Raw genomic sequence first — 19,325 nt, 5'->3', positions numbered from 1 at the left:
AAAATATTTAATTAGAGCAATGCATCCTTGTTTGTTCAGATAGAGAAATATAGAGAGGGATTCTGTTCTTGTCCGAAGTTTGAAGTATCAACTAAGATGGAGCGAGAGTATCAGTTTGATCAGGACCATTTAACACATTTAACTGTTTAGTGAAAATTGGTTGCATCAGTTTCAGTCCAGCCTGCAGCAGAATGCAGTTATATACAGGAAAACAGAGAATGGTGAATAACTCACTTACCATGTCAGTAAGATTCCAACCAGAAATCATTTCACATCAACAAATGAGTATAGCCTTATTCTTTTAAAATCACAGCAGTGAGCACCACACCTTATTCATACAAAATGTTGAAAACATATTTATGGAATAAAGTACTTAGTGGTATTAGTGAAGGTGTCTTCTGTATTTGGCAGTTTTTATGGGCTCTTATTTTCAACATTTGAAGAGCACAGAACAAGGATCTTTAGGATCTCTGAAGATCAACAGTAAGGGGCAGATACTGGGGAAGACTGCAGCCAGAACCTCACTGACAAGCCTTATGAAGAGACGAGAATGTATAGAAAAGGCATGAAAGATGATACAAATACAATTTAGAAGATAAAAGCTAACAAATGTGACCACCAGCATCAGGATAGTATGGGTTGCTCTGGTCTCAGCTTGGCCTCTGGCATCCTGATTGGGAGTGAGGATGTGCTGCATTCGCTGGCGATGTCTATGGAGGAGAAGTACCATGGAGACACTGGTCCAGACCATGATGCTCATGAATGTGGCATCATGGGAAAACTGCAAGAAGACCATGCCTACAATGAATCCAGAAGTGGAACAGAACAAGTTGCTTTTAGAGTCAGTGTTATTGTCTGTTATCTGTGGACCAGTGACCTTAATTGGAATGTGGATGTTACTTAAGACACTGTAAAACCAACAACTGTAGCAGGAATAATTCCACAAATTTGGGACACTTGCTCTGAGTATAAGTTTACCTTTACCTCTATTAACAGGAACAAGAGTGACAAACTGATGGATACTCAGGACACAGGTGGAACACAAATTTTTGCTTCTTGCCACCATGTGACTGAAGAAATCTAATTTACATTTGAGTTCATTTGGAGGAGTTTTGGGAGCAAAAGCACTCATGTTGTTTGGAAATATAGTGAGGAATAGAGTCAAGGCATTGGCCACAGCCATGTGGCTTAAAATCACCTGTCTGGGCCTCTGTTTAGAACCAGTCAAGACTGGAGAGAAATTATGGACAAACAGAAAGACATTGGCCACAGTTCCAACCCCAAACTGGCAAAGCAAGAGGATCTGGAGAGCCACTTCCTCAGTGGTTTTCACGGATTTACCATGAGCAGACATGGAGAGGGCTTTACAGGACCCTGGAGTGATGATTAGGTCGGACACTACTCTCCTCGGGTCTCTGTTTTATTGTCCACACTTACCAATTGATTTGACACAATTTCTTCACTTGATAAGTGAGACACTATTCTATCACACTACAGGCAAATTGCCTGAAAAACAATGAATGTATAATAACTCAAATAAAATTTTATACTGATTTTATTACTCCTGCCTCAATGTAAATTTTGTATTGCAACTACATCTTTATTGGTTCAGTAGGTCAAGAGCACAATAACACACATTTTGCCACACCAAGGTCTTTGCATATGAATACAGACAGTAAAGAGTCTACTATGAGTCTGTGATTCCATCATCAGAATTCAATACAATTAGGAGGGAGGAAACGCTTCAATTGGGATGTAACTAAATCAATAACAAATAAAAGAATATATAAATGCAACATAAAAATAATTAATTGAATTTTGTGTATTATAGTAACATATTAAAAATAGTATGTATGGGAACAATATGATATTGCACTCAATAATAAAGTTGTGTAACTGAATTCAGTTGTAGAAAATTAAGTTGTTGGCTTTTGTGAAAATTTTATACTATTCATCCTCAAAATTAAAAAAAAAAAACACCAAATACTTCTGATAAAGCCACCTGTGTTGTAATGACACAGATGAACACAGGCTTACATATATGTCCTCCATATGAAAAAAAAAAAAACACTTGCTAACAAGTTCCATTTAATCTTAATTTTACTGATCATAATTTTTGTTCTAAATGTGAGGTGCCAGAATCTTACCTGCATCATCTGCAGATTCCCTCCAAAATTATTAACACAATCCCTTTGCAGTAATATAATATAATATAATATAATACAATATAATATAATCCCAATACCCTTTGCAAGCTGATGCTTAGTCTGCACTTTACTTGTTTATATGTTTTCTATAGGAGCAGGAGGGCCTCCATCCACCAGGTATAATTCATTATCTTACATGCATATGTTACACTAAATGCTGTTTTCTCCTGAGTACTAATCTAGGACACAGACATTTCTTTGACATGAAAGCAAAATATTAACCTATTCAAGTTAACCTGCAGACTTCAGAAAGAAATAATGTTTCATGTTGGCTTCAGAAGACAATTTTCACTGAAGAAAAGAGGAAAGAATTTTAAGTAGAAGTCTATGGTTGGAAGAATCCCACCTTCTGAGACTCAGTCAGGATGAAGATGCTCATCTGAAGGCCAGCTGCAGAGCACAGCTCCTATAGAAGCATATTTCCTAGTGCCCGAATTGAGGAACTTCTCTGTGTCACTCTTTGCCTGAGAAAGAATGCAATGAAATTCGGAATGGTTTCTTATTCTCCACGCAATGCTGTAAAGATAACCCAACAAAGTCCTAGTTTCCAGGCTCATAAAATAATAGGGCACCGGGACATGACATCCTTCAGAGAGTTTATTATTGTATCATCTGTGGCATCCGCACATTTGTCTGCATGGTGTCTTTGGGATACCTCCAATGAAGGAATATCATTTATCCCCAGAGCAAATCTCCATTCCTTTCTGATGTTTACTGATGATGTCTAGGAGTTTGTTAGATGTTAATGAGTACCTGGGCAGAAGTTAGGGAAGGGTTTCCATGTTTCCTTCCGGGAGAATCTAAGTTCTGAATTGAGTTTGTCATCAGATGTGAATTGGGGCGCTCCAGGGTAGAACAAGGGACTCATTATGTGAGTTTCTACAGAGTACTTTCCTCCCTACTATTTCACTTCTGCAAAATTATTCTGACACTAAGTCCTTCTAGAAAACTGGCAATGTGTCATTCAGATTCTGTAATTTCCCAGGAAGTTGCTTCATTACAACTTTTCCCATGTTGGACCCAGGACATTTATAAATGACGAATTTATTAACAGAAACTGGTCTTTCCCACCTGAATCCTGGGGTTATTCCCATATCCACTTGTTTTCAGGAAGATCATGACTTGTTTTCTGATATACTCATGAATTCTTATCACAGATCTAATATACATTGATAGTATCTAGAGAATTTCATTTGTAATTAACTAATCCTGGACATACAAGCAAAGATATGGATTGAGCAATCATTAATAAATACATAGCTCCAACACATGTCTGCTCTAGGTATAATAAAAAACTAGGGATTTAGTTTTGATTTTCAGTGATGAAAAGTAAAAATTCTGATTATAAATCTAAGAATTGTATGTTCTAAACATTTATTGATATTCAAACTTGCAACAATATTGTCTCAGGCACAAAGGACATATACTTAAACGTGTGAGAAATAAGATATCATTGCACTTTATTTTTCAAATGAAATTACCAGTACTCAAAAGGGATATATGTGGAAATAGGACAAAAAGAAAGAATAACTGGTCATTAATTGCTTAGAGACCTTAGGGTTGTCTAGGACAAGCACATATTCATAATTTCTACTGTGAAATTTATATTGGCTAATTGACAATTACATATCATTTATTAGCCTAATAAATAATTATATTGAAATAACCTTCAAATTCAGGAATTTGTAAGAGTCATGGCATGATGAAAAATGAGGAGGTAGAATACAGTCTTATAAAGGATGAAAGGCTATAATGGAACATGAAGAGTTCGATTTGGGTGTGTGTAAGAGAGAAAGTAGACCAAGAAATATGGAGAAGAATAACTCTGACTAAGTGTCTTTTGAAAACCTATACAGACACTTGCTGCTATTGGGGCTTCCTGTAATACATTCACTTGCATATTTCAAAGGAGTTTTAATAAATCAGCACTATACTAGTTGGACAGTCCCTCACGTAGACATCTCATGATAAATAATGTAAGCTTCTTTGATTTTTATTTTTTGTAATTTCTTTTTATTTGGGTATGAGTAATTATTTTGGATATTTTCTTTATCTATATTGTACATGTTATACCCTTTCATGGTCCCCCCACCCCGGAAACCCTCTATCCCATCCTCCCTCTCCCTGCTTTTATGAGGATGTTCCTCCACCTACCCACCAACTCCGACCCCTCAGACCTCAGTTTCCCTACACTGGAGCATCTATCGAGCTTTCATAGGACTGAGAACTACTCCTCTCACTGATGCATGACAAGGACATCCTCTTCAACTTATGTACCTGGAGCTTTGTATACTTCTTTGTTGATGGGTTAGTCCCTGGGAGCCCTTGGGGGACCAGTTGGTTGATGTTATTCTCACTGTGGGGTTGCAATCCCCTTCAACTCCTTTGGTCCTTTCTCTAACTTCCCTATTGAGGACCCTGTGCTTAGTCCAATGGATGGTTGTAAGCATCCATCTCTGTATTTGTAAGGCTCTGGCAGGGTCTCTCAGGAGACAGCCATATCAGGCTCCTTTCAGCATGCACTTCTTGGCATCCACAATAGGGTCTGGGTTTGGTAACTAACTGTATATGGGATGAATCCTCAGATGGGTCAGACTCTGGATGGCCTTTCCTTCAGCCTCTGCTCTACTCTATTTTCATATTTGCTCCTGTGAGTATTTTATTCTCCTTCTAAGAAAGACTGAAGCACCCACACTTTGGTCTTCCTTCTTCTTGAGATTCCTGTGGTATGTGAATTGTATCTTGGTTATTTGGAGCGTTTAGGCTAGTATCCACTTATCAGTGAGTACATAACACTTGTGTTCTTTTGAAATGGAGTAATCTCACTGAGGATATTTTCTAGTTCTATCCATTTGCCTAAGAATTTCATTAATTCATCCTTTTTACTACCTGAGTAGTACTCCATTGTGTAAATGTACCACATTTACTGTATCCATATCTCTGTTGAGGGACTTCTGGGTTCTTTCCAGCTCCAGGCTTTTATAAAAGGCTGCTATAAAAATAGTGGAGCATGTGTCCTTATTACAAGTTTGAGCATCCTCTGGGTATATGCCCAGGAGTGGTATTGCTGGGTCCTCAGGTAGTACTATGTCCAATTTTCTGAGGAACTGCTAAACTGATTTCCAGAGTGGTTGTATCAGCTTGCAATACCACCAGCAATGAGGAAGTTTTCCCCTTTCTCCGCATCCTCGCCAGCATCTTCTATCACCTGAGTTTTTTATTTTAAACTTTCTGAATGGTGTGAAGTGGAATCTCAGGGCTGTTTTGATTTGCATTTCCCTGATGACTAAGGATGTTGAACATTTCTTTAGATGCTTCTCATCCATTTGATATTCCCCAGTTGACAATTCTTTGTTTAGCCTTGTATCCAATTTTTAATAGGGTTACTTGATTTTCTGTAGTCTAACTTCTTCAGTTCTTTGTATATATTGGATATTAGCCCTCTATTAGATGTAGGATTGTTAAAGATCTTTTCCCATTCTGTTGGTGGCCTTTTTGTCCTACTGACAGTGTCCTTTGCCTTACAGAAGTGTGTAAACTTCTCTTTCAGGTTTAGGTGATTTCTTTTTCTAGTTGCTTGCCAATTAACTCCCAAAGCACTATCTAAGCCACAACCAAAACTCACAGGCTATTACCCCTGGTGCTGGTAATTCTCCAAAACTTGGTGGCTGAAGACAGCACATACTAAACACACAGAACATGAAGAAATCAAACTGGCACTTACTTTGAAGATTTGTATGCTGCCCATCTGTCCATAGATGGTATAGAAACAGGTTGAAAAGTCAAGTGGAAATCATTCTTTAAAGGTGCCACATACAGTACTGCAGGAGAAAAGGACTCAGCAATACCATCCTTCTGTGAACCCTGACATGTTCAGCAATTATGGGCTTGATGAGATCTATCCATTGATTAAAGCTGGAAGAAGCTGAGGAGGAGGGCAACCCTATAGGAAGACCAGCAGTCTCAACTAACCTGGACCACAGAGATGACTCAGACACTGAGCCACCAACCCGGCAGTATATACCAGCTTATGTGAAGCACCCAACATGTATATACAGCAGAGTACTGTGTAATCTGGACTAAGTGAAAGAAGATGCCCCTAACCCTGGAGAGACTTGAGGCCCCAGAGAGTGGGGAGGGTAGAGGTGGAGACATCCTTTTAGAGAAGGGGGACAAAGCATGAGATGAAGAATAGTCACAGGGCAAACCAGGAGGGAGATAAAGACAGAATTATAAAAAAAAAGTTTGAAGAAGAAAAACATAGAAAAAAAAATGTTATAGGAGAGACCAACTACTTTCTTCTTAGGCTACAGACCCTATCCAAAGCTAGAACTCATAAATGTCACTGTTTATATTTTCTGTGGGCAGATGGATACTAGGAGGGAATCCAGTACTGTTTCCCTTAATGGAACTAGAACTGAAATATTTTTTTAATTTTATTTTTTAAAATTAGTTATTTTCTTCATTTACATTTCCAAGCTATCCCAAAAGTGCCCCATAACCTCCCATGCCACTACCCTACCCACCCACTCCCACTTCTTGGCCCTGGATTTCCCCTATACTGAGGCATATAAAGTTTGCAAGACCAATGGGCCTCTCTTTCCAATGATGGCTGACTGACCATCTTCTGCTACATATGCAGCTAGAGACAGAAGCACCCGGGGTACTGGATAGTTCGTATTGTTGTTCCGCCTATAGGGTTGCAGATCCCTTTAGCTCCTTGGGTACTTTCTCTAGCTCCTCCATTGGAGGCCCTGTGATCCATCCAGTAGCTGACTGTGAGTATCCACTTCTGTGTTTGCTAGGCCCCGGCATAGTCTCACAAGAGACAGCTATATCAGGGTCCTTTCAGCAAAATCTTGCTAGTGTATGAAATGGTGTCAGCGTTTGGAGGCTGATTATGGGATGGAACCCTGGATATGGCAGTCTCTAGATGATACATCCTTTCGTCACAGCTCCAAATTTCGTCTCTGTAACTCCTTCAATGGGTGTTTTGTTACCAATTCAAAAAGGGGCAAAGTGTCTACACTTTGGTCTTCATTCTTCTTGAGTTTCATGAGTTTCCCAAATTGTATTTTATATCTTGGGTATTCTACGTAACTGGGCTAATATCCATTTATCAGTGAGTACATATCATGTGAGTTCTTTTGTGATTGGGTTACCTCACTCAGGATGATGTCCTCCAGGTCCATCCATTTGCATAGGAATTTCATAAATTCATTCTTTTTAATAGCTGAGTACTACTCCATTGTGTAAATGTACCACATTTTCTGTTTCCATTCCTCTGTTGAGGGGCATCTGGGTTCTTTCCAGCTTCTGGCTATTATAAATAAGGCTTCTATGAACATAGTAGAGCATGTGTCCTTCTTAATGGTTGGAACATCTTCTGGATATATGCCCAGGAGTGGTATTGAGAGATGCTCTGGTAGTACTATGTCCAATTTTCTGAGGAACTGCCAGACTGATTTCCAGAGTGGTTGTGCAAGCTTGCAATCCCACCAACAATGGAGGAGTGTTCCTCTTTCTCCACATCCTCGCCAGCATCTGCTCTCACCTGAATTTTTGCTCTGAGGCATTCTGACTGGTGTAAACTAGAATATCAGGGTTGTTTTGATTTGAATTTCCCTGATGATTAAGGATGCTGAACATTTTTTCAGGTGATTCTCAGACATTCGTTATTCCTCGGTTGTGAATTCTTTGTTAAGCTCTGCACCCCATTTTTGAATATGGTTATTTGATTTTTTTGGAGTCCATCTTTTTCAGTTCTTCATATATATTGGATATTAGTTCCCTATCTGACTTAGGATAGGTAAAAATCCTTTTCCAATCTGTTGGTGGACTTTTTGTCTTATTGACGGTGTCTTGTGCCTTACAGAAGCTTTGCAATTTTATCAGGTCCCATTTGTTGATTCTCAGTCTTACAGCACAAGCCATTGCTGTTCTATTCAGGAATTTTTCCCCTGTGCCCATGTCTTCAAGGCTTTTCCCCACGTTCTCCTCTATAAGTTTCACTGTCTCTGGTTTTATGTGGAGTTCCTTAATCCACTTAGATTTGACCTTAATACAAGGATATAGGAATGGATCAACTAGCATTCTTCTACATGATAACCACCAGTTGTGCCAGCACCATTTGTTGTCTTTTTTCCACTGGATGGTTTAGACTCCCTTGTAAAAGATCAAGTGATCATAGGTGTGTGGGTTCATTTCTGGGTCTTCAATTCTATTCCATTGGCCTACGTCTCTGTAGCTATACCAGTACAATGCAGTTTTTACCATATTTGCTCTGTAGTACAGTTTTAGGTCAGGCATGGTGATTCCACCAGAGGTTCCTTTATCCTTGAGTAGAGTTTTTGCTTTCCTAGGTTTTTTGTTATTCCAGATGAATATGCAGATTGCCCTTTCTAATTCGTTGAAGAATTGAGTTGGAATTTTGATGGGGATTGCATTGAATCTGTAGATTGCTTTTGGCAAGATAGCTATTTTTTACTATATTGATCCTGCCAATCCATGAGCATTGGAGATCTTTCCATCTTCTGAGATCTTCTTTAATTTCTTTCTTCAGAGACTTGAAGTTCATATCATACAGATCTTTCACTTCCTTAGTTAGAGTCATGCCAAGGTATTTTATATTCTTTGTGACTATTGAGAAGGGTGTTGTTTCCCTAAAATCTTTCTCAGCCTGTTTATCCTTTGTGTAGTGAAAGGCCATTGACTTGTTTGAGTTAATTTTATATCCAGCTACTTCATTGAAGCTGTCTAACAGGTTTAGGAGTTCTCAGGTGGAATTTTTAGGGTCACTTATATATACTATCATATCATCCTCAAAAAGTGATATTTTGAATTCATTTCCAATTTGTATTCCTTTATCTCCTTTTGTTGTCGAATTGCTCTGGCTAGGACTTCAACTACAACGTTGAATAGGTATGGAGAAAGTGGGTAGAATTTTATTGAGTATTTTTGCATCGATATTCATAAGGGAAATTGGTCTGAAGTTCTCTATCTCTATTGGGTCTTTATGTGGTTTAGGTATCAGAGTAAATGTGGCTTCATAGAATGAATTGGGTTGAGTACCTTCTGTTTCTGTTTTGTAGAATATCTTGAGAAGCTCTGGAATTAAGTCTTCTTTGAAGGTCTGATAAAACTCTGCACTAAACCCATCTGGTCCTGGGTTTTTTTTTTGGTTGGGAGACTATTCATGACTGTTTCTATTTCCTTAAGGGATTGGGACTGTTTAGGTCATTAATCTGATCCAGATTTAACTTTGGTACCTGGTATCTGTCTAGAAATTTGTCCATTTCTTCCAGGATTTCCAGTTTTGTTGAGTATGGCATTTTTAGTGGGATCTGATGGTGTTCTGGATTTTCTTGCACCCGGGGATTCATCCCATAATTGGCCACCAAATGCAGTCACTATTGCATATGGGAGGAAGATTTCCCTGGAACACCCTGATATAGCTATCTCGAGTGAGGCTATGCGAGTGCCTGGCAAATACAGTAGAGGTTACTCACAGTCACCTATAGGATGGAACACAGGGCTCCCAATGGAGGAGCTAAAGAAAGTACCCAAGGTGCTGAAGGGTTCTGTAACCCTATAAGTGGAACAACAATATGAACTAACCAGTAACCTCAGAGCTTGTGTCTCTAGCTGCATATGAAGCAGAAGACTGCCTAATCGGCCATCATTGGAAAGAGAGGCCCCTTGATCTTGCAAACTTTATATGCCCCTGTACAGGGGAACACCAGGGCCAAGAAACGGGAGTAGGTGGGTAGGGTAGTAAGGAGGGAGCACAGGGTATGTGGGATTTTCAGGATAGCATTTGAAATGTAAATGAAGAAAATACCTAATAAAAAATTGGGAAAAATGTTGGGTCCTGTTTGTTTAGCCAGTTTATTAGTCTATGTCTTTTTATTGGGGATTTGAGTCCATTGATGTTAACAGAAATTAAAGAAAAATAATTGTTGCTTCCTGTTATTTTGTTGCTAAAGTTGGGATTCTCTTCTCTCTTCTTTAGGTTTGTTGAAGGGTTACTTTCTTGCTTTTTCTAGGGTGTAGTTTCTGTCCTTTTGTTGGTGTTTTCTGGTTATTATCCTTTGAAAGACTGGATTCATGGAAAGATATTGTGTGACTTTGGTTTTGTCATGGAATACTTTAGGTCCTCCATCTATGGTAATTGAGAGTTTTGCTGGGTATAGAAGCTTGGGCTGGCAATTGTGTTCTCTTAGGGTCTGTCTAGGATCTTCTGGCTCTCATAGTCTCAGGTGAGAAGTCTTGTGTAATTCTAATAGGCCTGCATTTATATGTTACTTAACCTTTTTCCCTTACTGCTTTTAATATTCTATCTTCACTTAGTGCATTTGTTGTTCTGATTATTATGTGTCGGTAGGAATTTCTTTTGTGGTCCAGTCTATTTGGAGTTCTGTAGGCTTCTTGTATGTACATGGGCATCTCTTTCTTTAGGTTTAGATATTTTCTTCTATAATTTTGTTGAAGATATTTGCTGGCCCTTTAAGTTGAAAATATTCGTTCTCATCTACCCCTATTATCTGTAGGATTGTGTCCTGTATTTCCTGGATGTTTTGAGTTAGGATCTTTTTGCATTTTGCATTTTCTTTGATTGTTGTGCCCATGTTTTGTATGGAGTTTTCTCCACCTGAGATTCTCTCTTCCATCTCTTGTATTCTGTTGCTGATGCTCTCACCTATGGTTCCTGATTTCTTTCCTAGGGTTTATATCTCCAGAGTTGTCTCACTTTGGGTTTTCTTTATTGTTTCGACTTTCCTTTTTAGGTCTTGGATGGTTTTGTTCAATTCCATCACCTGTTTGGTTGTGTTTTCCTGTAATTCTTTAGGGATTTTTGGGTTTCCTCTTTATGGACTTCTATCTGTTTAGCAGAGTTTCCTGTGATTCATAAGTTCTTCTACTGTTTAGCAGTGTTCTCCTTATTTCTTTAAGTGAGTTATTAATGCCCTTCTTAAGGTCCTCTACCAGCATCATGAGATATGATTTTGAATCCTACTCTTGTTTTTTTTTTTTTCTGGTGTGTTGGGGTATCCAGGACTGGCAGAGTTGGGAGTGCTTGGTTCTGATGATGGTGAGAGTTCTTGCTTTCTATTGATAAGATTCTTACATTTGCCTTTCGTTATCTGGGAATCTCTGGTATTAGTTGTTATAGTTGTCTCTGGCTGGAGCCTGTTTCTCCTGTGATTCTGTTAGCCTCTGTCAGCTGTCCCGGGATTCCAGCTCTCTTCTGGGTCTCAGTTGTCAGAGTACTCTCTTCAGGCAAGCTCTCCTCTTGCAGGGAATGCACATAGAAGTCTGGTATTCAGACCTGCCTCCTGGCTGAAGATGAAGGCCCAAAACAGGGCCTGTCCCAGAAGATGGGTTGCCTCTGCAGTCTGTGCACTCACCTGCACAGACTGGTCTCTAAGGGACCCAAGACACAAGATGTTTCCCTCACCTGCTCTGGAGGTCAGAGCCCTCCCAGGTGATGACCTCTCCTCTGGCGGGTAAGGTGCCCTGATGTCTAGAGCCCGAGAGGGGGGTCTGTCCCAGAAGCTGTGTTGCTTCTGCCTATTCCATAACCTGTTTTGCTTCTGCAGTCTGCTCGCTCACTCTCAGCAGTCTGTGAGCTGATCTGTGCAGATTGGTGTCAGAGGGACCTGGGAAACAAGATGACTCCCTAACCTGCTCTGGGGATCAGAGCCCTCCCAGGCGGCCACCTCTCCTCTGGCTGGGAAGGTGCCTGGATGTCTGCAGTCCAAAACAGAGCCTGTCCCAGAAGCTATGTTGCTTCTGCCTGTCCCAGAAGCTGTTTCGCTTCTGCAGTCCACTTCCTCACCCTCAGCAGTCTGCGAGTTTGTCTCAGAGGGACCCGGGACACCTTAATTTCATTTTTTTACTTATTCACTTTACATCCTGCTCACTGCCCCCTCCTGGATACCCCTCCTACATTCCTTCCACATTCCTCCTCCTCTTCTCCCCTGAGCATGTGAGGGCCACCTGCGTATTACCCCCTGTTCCCCCAACTTTGGCATTTCAAGTCTCTGTAAGGTTAGAACTTCCTCTCCCATTGAGGCCACACAAGGCAGCCCAGCTAGAAGGCAGCCCAGCTAGAACATATTCCACGTACAGACAACAGCTTTTGGGGACACACCCTGTTGGAGTTCTCCAGGACCCACATGAAAACCAAGCTGCACATTTGCTACATAAGTGCAAGGAATATAAGTTCCAGCCCTTTATATTCTTTGCTTGTTGGGTCAGACACTGAGAGACCTAAGGCTTAAGATTAGTTGACTGTTTTCCTGTGTACTTCCTATCCCCTTCAGGGCAGGCCATCCTTCTTTCTATTCTTCCATAAGAATCCCCAAGTTCCAACCAATGTGTGGCTATGGGAGTCTGTTATTTGTCTGAGTCAGCTGCTAGGTGTAACCTCTCAGAGAAGAACATGCTCCTGTCTGCAAGCATAACAGAGCATCATTCATAGTGTTAAGGGTTGGCACATGTCCATAGGATGTGTCTCAATTTGAGCTGGTTATTCCTTTGCCTCAGTCTCTGCTCCAACTCCTGTGGCTTCATTTCTTGTAGACAGGATCAATTTTGGGTTGAAAGTTTTGTGGGTGAGTTAGTGTCTCTATCTACTTGGTGTCTGGAGTTCCTGTCTGGCTACAGGAACTAGCCACTTCAGGTTCCATATCCCCAATGTTTTGAGTCATAGCTAAGGTCACCCCGCCCCCCATTGATTCCTGGCTGTCTCCCTTATTCTGAGTCTCTGCCTCATCGTGGAGATGCCCCACCCCCTCATATTAACCTTAAAATACAGGTACCATGCTAAATTCCAGACCCAAAGTAGCAAAACAAGAAGGAAGGCCCAAACTAGGAAGCCTGAATCTCACTTAGAAGGAGGAATAGAATAGTCCTGAGAGGCAGATGGAGGGAGTGGGGATGGGGAAGGGATGAGGGTTTAGGATTAGGCATGGGGAAGGACAGAAGAGATGGTCATGAAAATGAATGAAAAAAATGTTTTTTAGGTAAACATAGTGATACCAGCACTGGGGAAACAGGCGGTGAGGACAGCTGAGCTAAGGTGTATGATATGCTGTAAATGTCTCACAGAAAGTGAGTAAAGATAAAGAAGGAACAGAGTTACTATGAACAATTATGAGATTAGTGACTATGACATTGATTACACCAGTGTTCATAAATGTAAGAAAACTCAACACTAAGTTATAATGCATGAATAAGAAATACACATGATTAAGCACATAAACAGTGAGTGGGTGAAACGGCCACAAGAAGGAGGTGTGGAAAGTGTAGGTGTGTGTGTGTGTGTGTGTGTGTGTGTGTGTGTGTGTGTGTGTGTGTGCATGTGTGTGTATGTATGTTGGAGGGGCCCTTCACCCTGCAGGGAATTATGCTGTCTCTTCATTCTCAATACATTCCTCTCTTTTATCCCTGGGGACTGATGACAGAGAAGTAGTCATAGCTGTAAAGAGACACAAATGACTGTCAACAAAACTTGGGATGGTGACATGTCTCAATGAGAGAAGGGGCTTACCACCATGCCTGACAACAAAAAAATCCCCATAGGAGAAGTGAGAGGATAATTTTCCACGAATAGTCCTCTGATCTTAACATGTGTGCAGCAGCAAGCACCTGGTAAAAACACATGCAGATTTGTAAATATTTTTCCATTAGTAAACAGAATTGTTTGTTTTTGTGCCAGACTGGACAAATCTGCATTTTCCAAGGAATCACAGACATTATTGCAAGATGTAGAAAAGAAAAATAATAATCTGAATATTTTGTATTATCCCTGGTTTGAAGAGGAATGCAACAAGAGGGGTGTTCATCTGGTATGGCACAGCAAGAATTGATCTGTGACAAAGGCTTATCCTCTGTTATGTTTCTCCTATATACCCTGCCCCAGGTTGCACACCATGGTAGTGGTAGCTATTTCCAGGGCTGTTCTTCCACCTTGTCCCACTCCCACCCATCTATACTTCTCCCCACACCACTTTGCAATGTTAATATTACAAGCACATTCAATAAACACTAAGCGTGTTTGAAAACATGAATGTTTCTTCAATGAATGTGTTGTAGTGGCTTTGATATTTGTAACATGTCTTCACTAGGTGTCTTTCTCAGCAGCTAACATCTACGTGAACTTCTGTGGGTAGTTCATGGCAAGATTCTAAAAGACATTAATATCACTGTGCAGAAAGTGGGAAGCGGGAAGATAATGTCTAGAATCCACAAGGTTAAGATTTGGATCAATAATTTTGGGAAAAGAATTTCAAAAATTATTTTCTAAGTTCTAGGGATCAGACCTAGGACTCACTCTTGGGGTTGGGCAATGATAACTTAAATGGTTAAAAGTATTTCTTGCTCTTCAGAACCAGAGTTCAAACTTCAGCAATACACTGTGTGCCTCTCAACTGCCTGTAACTCCAGCTCTAGGGTATATGATATGCTTTTCTGGCCTCCACAGGTTCCTATTTGCATGTACATACAGAGATATACATATATATACAAATAATAAACCTTAGAAACATCATAGTTTACATGTTAACTGTTATTCACTCTGGTGTTTTTGGCTATAAGTTACAATGAATAGGTCAGTCTTGCTTAAATACTATATTTTAAAAATAAATAATCTAAGTCAGTACTTCCCAGCTTGTGGTTCATGATATCAGATATTTACATTATGATTCATAACAGTAGAAAAATATAGTTATAAAATAGTAATGAAATAATTTTATGGTTGGCAGTCACCACAACTTGAGCAATTGTATTAAAGTGTTGCAGCATTAGGAAGGTTGAGAAATAATATTATTATGAATAATATTTAAATTGTTTCTTTTTAAAACATACACATTTTATGGTTATATGTGCACCTGGGTACGTGTATTACACCATGTGTTTACAGAAGCTCTTGGGGATCAAGAGGGTGTCAGATCCTCTGAAACTGTAGCTACAGGTGAGTATGAGCTGCATGTGGGTGTTAGAAAGTTGGACCTGACCCACGTCCTCTATAAGATCAGTACTAATAATGTCTGAATCACCTCTCCAGTCTTTAATTTATTTTTTACAAAACTAAAAAAAAATATATTATCAGTTCAGTTGAGCTTTCTTAATAGAAATAATTGACTTATTCCCACACTACTATTCAGCTTCAATATAACTCTGATACATTTAACTCAATGTTGATTTCTTCAACAGAATAGAATGCCTCCCCTTTAATTGTCTTGTTTTCCATTAATTAATTTATTTATTAACTTAACATTCCAGTCTTGGCCCCACTCCCTCCTGTCTTCTCAAGCCCACCCTGCAAGTCCCTCCCTGTGAATCCCTTTTTTTTGTTGTTGTTGTTGTGCACAAGAGTGAAGATACCTGTCAATGCCACAAGAGGGCACTAGGTCCCTTGCAGCTGGAGGCCCCTGTGAGGGCTTGGTGTGGGTGTTGGGAAATAGAAATGGCTATTTAGAAAGACCAACGTGTAGATACTTGATTTATCCATAGGATAGGGAACAAAATACCCATGGAAGGAGTTACAGAGACAAAGTTTGGAGCTAAGATGAAAGAACCATACAGAGACTACCCCACCCAGGGATCCATCTCATAATCAGCCACCAAAGGCAGACCCCATTGCAAATGCCAGGAAGATTTTGCTGAAAGGACCCTGATATAGCTGTCTTTTTTTGAGGCTATGCCAGTGCCTGGCAAATACAGAAGTGGATGCTCACAGTCATCTATTGGATGGAGCACAGGGTCCCCAAAGAGGAGCTAGAGAAAGTACCCAAGGAGCTGAAGGGGTCTGCCACCCTTTAGGTGAAACAATATGAACTAACCAGTACCCCCAGAGCTCATGTCTCTAGCTGCATATGTATCAGAAGATGGCCTAGTCGGCCATCATTGGGAAGAGAGGCCCCTTGGTCTTGCAAATTTTATATGGCACTGTACAGGGGAACTCCAGGGCCAAGAAGTGGGAGTGGGTTGGTAGGGGAGTAGGGCAGGGGGAGGGTATAGGAGACTTTAGGGATAGCATTTGAAATGTAAATGAAGAAAATATCTAATAGAAATTGAAAAAAATAAGAAATGGCTATCTTCTGCAATAGCCTCACATGGTGTGAACAGCTGAGCTGTAGCTATACCCCACCTGTTTCAAGCTCTAATTAGACAAGTGTTGACTCTTTCTATGGGTTCCTTTTAACTATAGATGGTAAGCTCTCAGGGAGGCATACACTTCTCTTCTGCTGTTCCCCTCCAACAGTAATAGATCCATCATCATCATAGATGTTTGAAAGAGACATTAAAATGATGGTGCATGGACTGGAGGGTTGCCCAGTGCTTGATACCTGGATTTGATTCTCAGCACCTACGTGGAGGCTCATCTCCTACTCAAGCACCAACATGTGGTACACAGACACACTTGAAGGCAAAGCACTCATATATCAAATAATAAAAATAAATACAAATTACTTTTAATGATAATTTATTATTAATACTTTGTAATTAACAATCTCATACTAGGTACAGACATGTCTGCCTGTTTGTTCACAGAGCAAAATAATTATTTTGCTCTGATTTTGTAATGTGCCACAGAAGACAACTCAAAACCATAGCATTCTAATGCTCATTCCATTGCTGTAGTAAAACACTGATGAAAATCAACATGAGGAGGGAAGGGTTTTATTTACCTTACAGGTCCATCAAGGGAAACTGAGGCAGGATCTGGACTAGAGATCACAGAAGAATGATGCTTACTGGCTTAATCTCTATGGCTTGCTTAGAATGTTTTTGTTTTGATTTGTTTTTTTTTTTAATCCAGAGCCACCTCCCCAAGTGTGGCACCACTCTGCATGGGCAGGTTCCCCTCACAACTCATATCATGAATTAAAAGAATGTCACCATAGACTGCTGTACAGGCCAATATGATGGATGTATTTTCTGCATTGAGTTTTCCTGTTCCCAGGTTACTTAAACTTGTCTCTAGATGACAAAAAAGTACAGATAGGTTTTATTTTTAAGCACAAGTAACTAACACTCATAGTTCCTGAAAGATTTACAGTCTTCCAACTTATAGCTAGGCTGTGGTAGTACACACATTTAATGCCAGCACTTGGGGAGCTCAGGCACTCACTCTGTTGAGTTCGAGGCCAGCTTCCTCTACAGAGCAAGTTCTAGGACAGCCAGGACTACACAAAATTTATCTGGTACTGGAAGAGGGTCAATCAACAGTCTTCCAACCAGGGGAGGTGACCCAGATCCAGACTCAACATTTTCCCCCTGTAGACTGTCAATGGCTTCACTTTGAGCCAAAGTGAATAGATTCTTCCAGTCACCAGAAATTCCTGTCATGCTAAGATGGAAATGCAGTCAAAAATTAGCAAATATTGCACTTGCACAGGCAAGCCTGTCATTCTGTCACCTCATCAATCCAGTTGGTATTTTCTCCCAAGACCAAACTAGTCCTCCTACAATTGTCTGCTTCATACCAACTGTCAAAACAACCTTGAGCACAGAAGGACTGGAACAAGTGATGATATAGAGCTGGTGACTGTGAGTGTCAGAAATGCTAGATGGGAAATCCTGGTCTTGGAACTTTCATGGAAAAACCGAAGAAGTTTCTTCTCATACCTGATATGGTTACAGGGGAAAAATTCCTGAATAGAAGAGCAATGGCTTGTGCTGTAAGATCAAGAATCAATAAATGGGACCTCATAAAATTGCAGAGCTTCTGCAAAGCAAAAGACACCGTTGATAAGACAAAAAGGCCACCAACAGATTGGGAAAGGATCTTTACCTATCCCAAATCAGATAGGGGACTAATATCCAATATATATAAAGAACTCAGGAAGGTGGACTCCAGAAAATCAAATAACCCCATTAAAAAATGGGACTCAGAGCTGAACAAAGAATTCTCACCTGAGGAATACCAAATGGCAGAGAAGCACCTGAAAAAATGTTCAACATCCTTAATCATCAGGGAAATGCAAATCAAAACAACACTGAGATTCCACTTCAATCCAGTCAGAATGGCTAAGATCAAAAACTCAGGTGACAGCAGATGCTGGCGAGGATGTGGAGAAAGAGGAACACTCCTCCATTGTTGGTGGGATTGCAAGCTTGTACAACCACTCTGGAAATCAGTCTGGCGGTTCCTCAGAAAATTGGACATAGTACTACCGGAGGATCCCGCAATACCTCTCCTGGGCATATATCCAGAAGATGTCCCAACCGGTAAGAAGAACACATGCTCCACTATGTTCATAGCAGCCTTGTTTATAATAGCCAGAAGCTGGAAAGAACCCAGATGCCCCTCAACAGAGGAATGGATACATTTACACAATGGAATACTACTCAGCTATTAAAAAATGAATTTATTAAATTCCTAGGCAAATGGATGGACCTGGAGGGTATCATCCTGAGTGAAGTAACCCAATCACAAAGGAACTCTCACAATATGTACTCACTGATAAGTGGATATTAGCCCAGAAACTTAGGATACCCAAGATATAGGATACAACTTGCCAAACGCATGAAATTCAAAAAGAACGAAGACCAAAGTGTGGACACTTTACCCTTTCTTAGAAATGGGAACAAAACACCCATAGAAGGAGTTACAGAGACAAAATTTGGAGTTGTGACAAAGGATGGACCATCTAGTGATTGCCATATGTAGGGATCCATCCCATAATCAGCTTCCAAATGCTGACACCATTGCATACACTAGCAAGATTTCCCTGAAAGGACCCAGATATAGCTCTCTCTTGTGAGACTATGCCGGGGCCTAGGAAACACAGAAGTGGATGATCACAATCAGCTATTGGATGGGTCACACGGCCCCTAATGGAGGAGCTAGAGAAATTACCCAAGGAGCTAAAGGGAACTGCAACCCTATAGGTGGAACAACAATATGAACTAACCAGTACCTGGGAGCGCTTTTCTTTAGCTGCATATGTATCAAAAGATGGCCTAGTCGGCCATCACTGCAAAGAGAGGCCCATTGGACTTGCAAACTTTATATGCCCCAGTACAGGGGAACGCCAGGGCCAAAAAGGGGGAGTGGGTGGGTAGGGGATTGGGGGGGTGGGTATGGGGGACCTTTCGGGATAGCAT

At 40.4% G+C, this 19,325-nt stretch overlaps 1 protein-coding gene across 1 annotated transcript; it reads right to left on the bottom strand.

The window, feature by feature from the left end:
* Positions 1-430: 430 nt before the first annotated feature.
* Positions 431-1,354, bottom strand: Vmn1r165 (vomeronasal 1 receptor 165). The gene has a single exon (NM_001166850.1). The coding sequence runs from the start codon at positions 1,352-1,354 to the stop codon at positions 431-433; it is 924 nt and encodes a 307-aa protein (NP_001160322.1).
* Between the last annotated feature and the right edge of the window lie 17,971 nt (positions 1,355-19,325).

This window comes from Mus musculus, chromosome 7 (genome assembly GCF_000001635.26).
Source record: "Mus musculus strain C57BL/6J chromosome 7, GRCm38.p6 C57BL/6J".
Lineage (NCBI taxonomy): Eukaryota > Metazoa > Chordata > Mammalia > Rodentia > Muridae > Mus > Mus musculus.
Note: the sequence above shows the minus strand (reverse complement) of the source record. Positions and strands in the feature narration are given on the sequence as shown.

Excerpts from the sequence above, each read along its gene's own strand:
- Vmn1r165 (NM_001166850.1), bottom strand. The coding sequence starts at position 1,354 with ATGTCTGCTCATGGTAAATCCGTGAAAACCACTGAGGAAGTGGCTCTC.